Genomic DNA, 10,410 nt, shown 5'->3' on the forward strand with positions numbered 1-10,410 from the left:
TTCTAGGATAAACATCACTAAATGGGAACATTTATCGGTACTTTCTAGAATCAATTGTCTAAGGTTTCGTTTGGATGAACTAGACTCTTGGTAAGGGATGGTTATCATCCTTTTCTGTGTTCACCTTTCATAAGACACCCAAATAGGTGGCCAACACATGCTATGAGGGCAAATAATTGATTGGCTATTTTTGATCAAATAGGTGCGACGTGGGTTTTGGTTTTTTGTTTTTGTTTTTTTTTTTTATTTTGCTCTTTAAACCATATTTTAATACCAATTGAACCAATGTTATTTTTGTTTTCATTTTGATCTTTAATTTAAAAATTATAAAATATTTTTATTAACTTAATATAACTAATAATTTAAATAAAATTTGTAAATATTAAATAATTTAAAATTTTATTATTAGATACAAATTTTAATCTATTAATTTTAATGATCATTTATATTCTCATTATAATTAATCTCATCGTCGTCATTACGTTTACATTTAAACATGTATTCGCACTACTTATTTAATTTTATTATTATAGTAATTATTTTTATTTTTACTACTATTTTTTTGTATCCCTAAAATCAATTTCACTATTCTATCCAAATGAATCTAAAATAAACGTTAGCGGCTGTTGTGCGAGAGGATGGAACAATTGTTAAAGAACCATAAAACCTTATTGACAGGAGGATGGTTAACAAGGATGACAAAGCAGTCTTTGAGGTTTTAGAACAATGAACAAACTCCTCCTCTGAGGATGCAACAATGGAGGTTTTATATGAATTTATAAAGAAGTATACTACCTTTAATCTTCCAGGACAAGAATCTTTTTGTTGGGGAGTATCGATGCAGGCTGAACAATAATGGCATTTAAAATATTGTAAAGCCAATGTTCTCGGACTTAGGCCAGTTTAAGTGGACAGATGATAAATTTATTTAGCCTAACTTTCGGTGTGCGTCTGAAGTGTAAGGAATAGTCTGAGATTCTCGGTATTGCTAGTATAGACATTATAAAATTGTAAAAATAAGAGTGCCGTTCATCCTCTTATGCAATTGGTTGTTTGAAAAGCATATTTTATTCTCTCTCTTTACTCTTTTCTTTCTCACTATTATTCTCTCTTTATCTTCTAATTTCATAAGAGAAGCATCACCAAAGCACTGCCACCACACTAAAAGATGGCTGATAATCCAATCAGATTTGGCATCATCGGCTGCGCTGAGATAGCCCGCAGAGTCTCACGAGCTATCCTACTAGCTCCTAACGCTACTCTCTCCGCCATCGCCAGCCGCTCCCTCGACAAAGCGGCCAATTTCGCCAAGGCCAATGGGTTCCCACCTGAAGCCAAGGTCTACGGCTCCTACGAATCCCTTTTAGACGACCCCGACGTCGACGCGGTTTATTTGCCCCTACCCACTAGTCTCCACCTGAAATGGGCCGTATTGACTGCTCAGAAAAAGAAGCATCTGCTATTGGAGAAGCCCGTGGCATTGAACGTGGCTGAGTTTGATCAGATTCTAAAGGCATGTGATGAAAATGGGGTTCAGATTATGGATGGGACCATGTGGGTGCATCATCCCAGGACGCAGAAAATGAAGGAGTTTTTAGACGATAAGGAGCGGTTTGGTCAGCTTAAAACGGTAAATATTTTACCGGGTTTCGGTTCAATTTTTTTTTCTTTTATTATGGAATTTTTATAATATTTTGTTGCTTAATACAAAGAAATTAAATATAAAAAATATTTCACAATATAATATAATTTTTAAATTAAATAAATATTTTTTATAATTGATTTATAATGAAAATTTATCTCAATAATCTCATTAGTTGTGCTAGTTTTTTATTTTTCTCTAATGCCAATCATAATCTTTAAAAAAATTCAAATAAATAGATGATACAATAAAATTTTCTTTTACAATGAAATTACATTTGTGTTGTCATATAACTAATTACATATGATATTAATTAAAATAAATCAATCAATTACAAATTAGATTAAACTCATATATAATATGTATTATCGAGATAATTAAAGAATAAATATAATTGCAAAGTGTGATGACAATAAAATGAAAGGAAAAAAAAAAGAGAATTTCAACAAAAAACAGTAACAAACTAAAATTAATATAAAGATAAAATGAGATTAATTAAAAAAAACAATAGAAATGCATGTCGAATAATTTTTTTAACTCACAAATTAAACTTAGACTTGTAGTGAAAGATAATTAGTATTAGAATTCCCAAATTAAATAAATGTAAAAATGAAAATGAAAATTTATTTTTTTATGATTTCATAACAAATTTAAATAAATTTTAATGATGTCAAAAATAGGAAAAACATTATTTTTATACTAAATAGAATGTGTCTCGAGTTTCGTTTAGATATATATTTTTTATTTATGAATATTTATTTTAATTTTAATAAATATAAATTGAGTAATTAAAATATTATTTATATATATGCAATAACTTATTTTATATTAATACAATAACACTTTTTAATGATTAAAACTCGTTTTTATTTAATTAATAATTAAAATTAAATATTCCACAATCACAAACTTAATTTAATATATCACTTTTTAAAACTAAAATAATGCATATATTCAATACAAATTATAATAAATACATAAGATCATAAGATCAAAATTTTAAATGGAAAAAGACAATTCCTATACATAATAAGTTTAAAGCTTGTTTTTAAAGATTGTTATCGCAAATCTATAAAACATTTGATACAAATAAAAAATTTATTTGCATAATTCTTTTAATTTTTATTTCTTCTCTTTTCTTTATCTCCATATTTTTATTTTTATAAAAAATATAAAACTCTTTTCAAAAATAGATATTAATTGAATTTTATATAATTAAAATTTTTTTTTCAATTAATTAAAAATTTAATTATTAAATTTCATAATTTTAATAAATATTATGTTTTTAAGATAAAAATGAAATTTATGTTGAAAGTACAAAATTTTAATTTTTTTTCAACATTCTATAATTTCAACAAAAACAATAATTTTATAATTTCAATAAAGATAATATTTTACATATTAAAAACGTGAATTTTGTTGAAACTACATTACGAGTATTCTATAGTTTCAACAAAAATAATGTTTTTAAGATTAAAAATGTGACTTTTATTGAAATATATTATAAAAAAATATTTTTTGGAGTACGATTTTTGTTGAAAATATATAATGAAAAAAAATTTATTTTTTAGAATTTTATTGTTTACAATGTTTTTATGATTAAGAACATGGTTTTTGTTAAAATTATATTATAAAAGAAATTTATTTTTTAGAATTCTATAATTTTAACAAAAACAAGTTTTTTATTAAAAATGTAGTTTTTGTTGAAAATACATTATAAAAACTTATTATTGAGAATTTTTCAGTTTCAACAAAAGATTATTTTCTATGATTAAAAACATAATCATTGTTAAAATATATTATGAAAAAAATTATTTTTCAAAAAGCTTCTTAAATAATTTTAGGATCACAAACATGGACTACGTTTTAAGACAACAAATGTTGTCTATTATAAAATATATTATGAAAATAATTATAATATATTTTCATAATTTACATGTTAAATAAATAAATTATATATTAAATAAATAATTTACATTTTAAATATATTATATGTACAATACAATTTAAAATATACTATACATAAAATTTATTTTGGGAGCTTTGTCTTCGGAAACCCTCAGAAGAGGTTTACCATATTCCTTCCAACTTCCACATCGATCTTATCACGAAGATAGAATCGTATGTTGGCTTTGCATTGAGGCATGTAATGTTACGATAGTAATTAGATTCCATGCAATTGAATAGAATATAGATTCAAATATTTATTTACAAAAGGATTATTTTATATATAGATAATTTTAGTCTTTTAAAATTTTTAATAATTTAAAAAATATATAAATTATCATGTTAAATAAACTATTTACATGTTAAATAAATAAATAATTTAAATATACTTATATATCATATGTTATTCACATGACATTGAAGATAATATATTAAAAAACTTTATTAAATAATATAACATTTTTCTAACTAAACATAAAATTTTTATGTTTCCGTAAGAGTTACCAAATGCAAGAATCATTCATTTTCAAAATCTATCTAATAAAGTAATTTCCTCTGAAATCATATTCTCAAAGGGGATCTAAGATTCCAAGAACTAAATGCCATCTTAAAAATTTTACAAATTTCTTCCTTATCCGTTTGGACAACTGTCAGTCTCTAATACCTTTGAAATTCTTTTAATAAAGAGTTATAGACCATATTATATATATTATTCAATTTCAAAAGTTAAGTGGGTCAATTCGATAAGGTAGAAAACATTATGTTTTTAAAAAGATTAGCATATTATTGATTTTTATTTTATTTTTATTTGTTTTTATAAATATTATTTTGAGCTAGAGTTATGATGCCTTTTAGTAATTGCCTGATATTTGTAATAAATTAGGCAATGGAATGTTGTCAACTTCTTAAAATTGATAAATGTTTGCGTCTTTGTATGCGGTACTTAATGTTTTTAGAAATGAGCAACTTGCTTTACTCAGGTATTATATTTAGTGCCCTTCACCTAATTTGACTGCAATGTATTAAGACTGTCTGTGTTTGGGTGATGGAGTTATCGTGTATTCCTGTTAATCCAGAACCTAGTGTTTTTCTGAACCTCTTCAGCCGATGCTTATGGCTTGTTTATTGTTAAAACATGAGGCATTCGTGCTACCTTGTTGGACCATGATTCATTTATTGGTTTGGCAAAAGCTTTTGTTGGTTGTTAAGTTGTCAATTTAGAACCAAGACCGAGGCTCATTAGACGAGCATTAAACCCCATAGAGTAATGTAAGATGCTAGGAGAGGTTTTGTGTCAGATCAAACGCTTCAAAAGAAGAGGATACCGTGTTTTAATCTCACTTCGAATAAGAAAGGAGAAGTCTTTGAACATATAAATGTGTACATTCCAATAAGCCAAATTTACAAGAATAGGATAATGATCATGTGGCAAGTGGCCACATCAAGTGCCCTAGTAGGGTATGCGGGCACCGAGCATTTCAGCGAGGCTAGGTAGGGTGGGTCAGACCACACCAAGTGTTTTAGGGAAGCAGGTAGAGTATGTTTGCTGTGACACAGACGTCATAAAGAAAATTGAGTGGGGAGAATCTCATGCCAAATATCAAGGAGACTAAACAGAGTGCTTTGGTCTCGCCATAGATAAGAATTTGAAAGTCTTAGTAATTTTGCTTCTTAGTTGGATGAAAAAACAAAAAAAGATAATTAGCTAGGACATGAATATTTGTTTAGAATGGAAAATCTTAAATCTTGTGGGTTGCAGATGAAGGGAAAGAAAACAAATACAACTAATGGTCTATAAATATGAATGTTCATATTGGATGTTGACTTGATGAAGGAATTAGCTCAGAATCTTTTTGACGGATGCTTAGTTGGATTCTTTTGTATTTACGGCTTTCTAAATCTATATTTTTACTGTTGACCTATCTGTGACTGTTGGAATTGTTGATAATTACACTACTCTTGGATTTCTCATATGGTGTTAATATATTTTCTTTGGGGCCTCTATTCTATCTGTGCTTTATTGTATTCGGATATTTGTAGTCATTTTGTTACTTTTAATAAAGTTTTATTTTGGCTTAGTAAAAAAAAAAAAGTTCATTATCAACAATGATACGAACACAGATCGAGTTTTTATGGCCACCGGACATAAGCTTAGTTGGGGTTCGAAGAAAGGGTTTTATAAAGGATAAAGCAAATGAGTAGAATTGATATTTTGATATGAAACGGAGCTTAAAATAATGGCCCAAAGACACAACACCTAAAATATAGTTGCTGAGGATTTTTTTAAGTTTTTATTTGTTAGCTCAAATATAGATAAATAGTTCAAGAAGGATAAATTGGATTGATTACAAATTTTTCTCAAATTAAATTTTAATAAGTATTTGTTTTAAAATAACAATACAAGTATTTTTCTTAAGCTGTGTAATTTTAACTGAGAATGACAATATTGATTAAAAACCTTTGGCTTCCTCAGGTACATAGCTGCTTCACATATTTTGCCCCTCCGGAGTTTTTCCAGAATAACATTCGTGTGAAGCCAGATCTTGACACTCTTGGTGCTCTTGGTGATGCTGGATGGTATGGCATCAGGTCAATCCTGTGGGCAGCTGACTATGAGCCGCCCAAGACCGTTACAGCCTTGCGAGGTCCTGTTGTCAATGAAGAAGGGTTAATACTTGATTGTGGGGCTTCACTACACTGGGAAGATGGCAAAACTGCAACCTTCAATTGCTCTTTCTTATCAAATCTGACAATGAATATCACTGCTATAGGAACATTTGGAACTTTGCATCTCACAGATTTTATCATTCCTTACCAAGAGCATGAGGCCTCTTATACTACATCCTCAAAAGCTCGATATAATGAGCTTGGAACAGGATGGGTGCCGATTCCAAGTGAACACAATGTCAACGTAGACCTACCTCAGGAAGCCTGCATGGTGAGAGAGTTTGCTGGCTTGGTTGGAAATATTAAAAAAAATGGTGCTCAGCCAGATAATAAGTGGCCGACAACCAGTAGGAAGACACAATTGGTTGTGGATGCTGTCAACGCATCCGTTGAGAAGGGTTTTGAGCCTGTTGAAATTGTGAGCTGAGCTTTTAATTATTTATGAATGTTAGAATTACTAGTGTTTCTATGGGCTGTCACACCTACTTGGACATGAATTGTGAGACTGTGCCTGTTGTGCTGTGCTTTCTAGTATGAAATGTGAACTTCTCTAAACTGCTTGTTTTAGTTGAATAAGAAGCCAGACGACCTGCAATGTTGGTATTGCGGATGTTAGCAGTTTCCTCTCTTTCCCTGTCGGCCTGTCCCCCGTTGAACAATGTGTTCTTTAAGGATTATTACTGTTTTAGTAATGATTGTGGATTGTTATATTGCTATAGACCTGCTTAATTTTGGTGGTAGCGGAGTGGGGATTTTTGATACATAGCTATTTTGCAGCAGTTGTTGGTGAAACAGAAAAAGTTAGCCACCTTTTTTTTTTCTAGTAGTAAAACGCCCTTTCTGCCTCACCAGTAGCAGTATTAATTCTACGAATGTTGACAGTACCCTCATCTATGGACGTCGGATTCACAGTTGGCCGCCACCATTCTGAACATCCGTAGTTGAAAAACTCGAAGCAACTGAATCTTAAAGAGATATGAACCCATAGTTTTCCCCAACTTGCAATAATACCGAACTCATCAACATATCCTATTAGAAACCCTTACAAAGAAGACCTAATTGTAATTAACCGGAGATTGATCAAACCCAAAATAGACTCAATCTGAAATGATTGAAACTCCATACGGTCCAAACTTAAAATTGTATGAACATGAAACAAACCAACCTAAATTCAAAATGATTTGAAACTAAATTATTTAAACTTGAAATGCTTTAAACCAAAAGTGAATACGAAATGTTTAAAGCTCAAGATGGCCCAATCCTTAAATTGCCGGAACATCAAACGATTTAAACTCAACATTGTGGGCTTAAAAGATTGGACTACAGTTGGATTTATTTACTATTGTTGTTGGACCTATTTTATTGGACTTCTTTTAGTTTCTGTAATATCTGTGTTTAATAGAATCCAATTTCCTTATGAGTGTTTATATTAATGTTATGAAGGGAGAGAGAGAATGTAGCATTGGCATCCGAGATTCTCGGATTCAATTGAAGGTTGCTAGCTTACAGTACTAAAAAGAGGAGGGATGTATAGTATGAATCATTGGAATAGAATTATCTTTTTCTTTCTTCTAAACATTTTGTGTTCTTCTTCCTTCTTTAAATTTTCTTTTTTTAAGATAACTATCTTGCTCTATATTTAAAGTCAGTTTGCATCATTTGGTATTAGAGCCATGACTTATCACCAATGGCTGATGGAATTTCTATTCTACTTCAAAAGCAGATTCAACAAACTTAGCAAGATGTAGCTAAGCTTCAAATGGAGATGTAGCAACAGATTCCAAGATTGATCAGTTTGATTTCAAGATGGATATATAGTTTACAAAAATGAGGTTTAAGCTTAAATAGTTTTTAGAGATGATGACTACTAGGGAAAAGAACTCAATATCAAGTGCATTTAAGGGTGACCAAGCTTCGGTGAGCACACTATAGAAAAGGCTAGGAAAAGAAACAACCTCAATCATGAAGTGGACAAGTCCCTTGTGGTTGAGGTGTTTTTTAACAATCCCCTAACAACAACCCAGAATAGGTACATCATTTTTTATTCATCTAGAATCTTTAAAGGGATTATCTTAAGTTTAATGATGAGGACTTTAAAGGTTGGTTTATGAAGTTAGAATAGTATTTTGAAGTTGAGAAAGTACCTATTAGTAGTAAGGTAAGGCAAGTAATGTTGAACTTGGAGGGAAAAACTCTATGGTGACCCCAATACTATACTAGGTCTCAAAAGGGGTTTGAAAATTAGAACTAGGCAGGGTATATCAAAGACATGAAAGATGAATTTGTATATGAAAAGTATTAGGATCCTATGGCCGAATTCATAGAACTTAAACAAACCACTTATGTTAAACAATTTTATGAAGATTTTATTGGCTTTCTTAGATGCAGCTATCTGATTCCTATGTCTTGAGTGTTTTTCATTAGTAACTATGTCTTGAGTATTGTTCATTAGTAATTTAAAACCAGATATATCCTAATCTATTAGGTTGTTTAGATCCACAACTTTAAACCAAGCTTCACATTTAGCTAAAAATATTAAGACTATCATCCAACCCAACTTGAAATGAACCACTTCATTCTTTAAATCATCTTTTTCATCCTCTTACCATTCTACTAGTATTGTTTCTACTAAAAATAGTACCTTACTTCTCTTATTGCCAACACCAAAGGTTTCACCTAACTCCAACTTATTGAACTTCAACAATACTAAAAATTCCAGCTAGCAAACCAATCAACCCAAGTTCCTTAATAGTAGCACTAATAGCTTTAAGACCATTACTAAAAGGCTTACTCTAGCTACAATGGAGGAAATGAGAAAAAAGAGGCTTTGCTATTAAAGTAGAGCCAAGTATTCAATTGGTCATAAATGTATGAAGTCATAGTTGTATCAATTTCTTATTGAAGGGTGTGAAGAGGACTGTGAGGTTGTCGTAACAGTTTTGGGACCGTCAAACGTAAGACGTTTTAAAATCGAGAAAAATAAAAGGGAGTCGCTACCAATCTTTGTTAGGGTATGATTGGCCACCCAAAAGTTTATCTTTTTAATAAAACTATAAAAACGAGTTTAAAGTTTATCAAAAAGATAAATTTTGGTCCACGAAAAATCAGGTTGGGTTCGGGAATTGGTTATGTGTGGGAAAGGATTAGCACCCCCACAACGCCCATAAATTGGTACCATTTAATTATGTGCTATTTTCGGTGTTGGATAAAAATAGTTTTGACTTGAAATTTAATACTAATTCCCTTCATTTTAAAAAATATTTTTGCTAAAATTTTTATTTAGAAATATTAGGAAAATCTTTAAGTTAAAGAATTATCTTAAAATTCTCCAACATCTAAGTAGAATTTAAATAACTCTTTTCATTTAAGATTTAACACAACAATCCTTAAAATGAAATAACGCTCTTTATAGAAAATTGTTGGTAACTCTCCAACATCTAGGCTGAGTACCAAGAATTATTTCTTTCGGAATGTTATTTTTATTTTATTTTGTAATATCATAATTTTTTTTTAAAAAAGTATTATTGTTTTTTATTATAAAATATTTTATCATCAAGTAGTAAATAAAAATTAAAGACAGAATAGTTCAAATAATTACTAATAATAACATGCTAATGTATGTATGCTAATGAATGTCATATAAAATGAAATGCAATTTAAAAGTTAGATTCTTAAGTATAATGAGACCATCACGACTCTCCAACATCTAGGCAGAGCGTAGGTGCAACTGTTTATATTTAAGATCCCAATTTACTGTGATACTTTTTATTTATTAATCTTATTATTAATACGAATTAAGAAATCGTGTGAAAAGACTTAACGAAGTAAAATTTTCTAAATATCCCATCATCTAGGTGGCATTCGAGAACAAATTGCTTCAAATGGAATTTTCACACATGTCCTTAGGATTTTTAGGAGGTTTTGAGTAAGTGCATGAGTAGAGGTTTTGAAGGTTTGATTTTAAGGTTTAGAGAGTTTTAAGGCTTGAATTTTAGAATATTAAAGGTTTAGGGTTTTGATTTTAGAGCTTGGAGATTTTAGGGTTTGAGTTTTGTGGTTTGGGGTTTTAATTTAAGAGTTTGGATTTCAGAGATTTTGGATTTTGGGGTTGGGATTTTAGGGGTTTCGAATTTTAGGGGTTTGAATTTAGGGGA

At 29.8% G+C, this 10,410-nt stretch overlaps 1 protein-coding gene across 1 annotated transcript; it reads left to right on the forward strand.

Moving 5' to 3' along the window:
- The first annotated feature begins 1,045 nt into the window (after nucleotides 1-1,045).
- LOC111315029 (putative oxidoreductase At4g09670) lies at nucleotides 1,046-6,874 on the forward strand. The gene is made up of 2 exons (XM_089749412.1): nucleotides 1,046-1,630; nucleotides 6,063-6,874. The coding sequence occupies exons 1-2, from the start codon at nucleotides 1,169-1,171 to the stop codon at nucleotides 6,681-6,683; spliced, it is 1,083 nt and encodes a 360-aa protein (XP_089605538.1). The 5' UTR covers nucleotides 1,046-1,168; the 3' UTR covers nucleotides 6,684-6,874.
- Nucleotides 6,875-10,410: the final 3,536 nt, after the last annotated feature.

This window comes from Durio zibethinus, chromosome 20 (assembly GCF_047325235.1).
Source record: "Durio zibethinus cultivar Kanyao isolate XHJ-2024 chromosome 20, ASM4732523v1, whole genome shotgun sequence".
Classification (NCBI taxonomy): domain Eukaryota; kingdom Viridiplantae; phylum Streptophyta; class Magnoliopsida; order Malvales; family Malvaceae; genus Durio; species Durio zibethinus.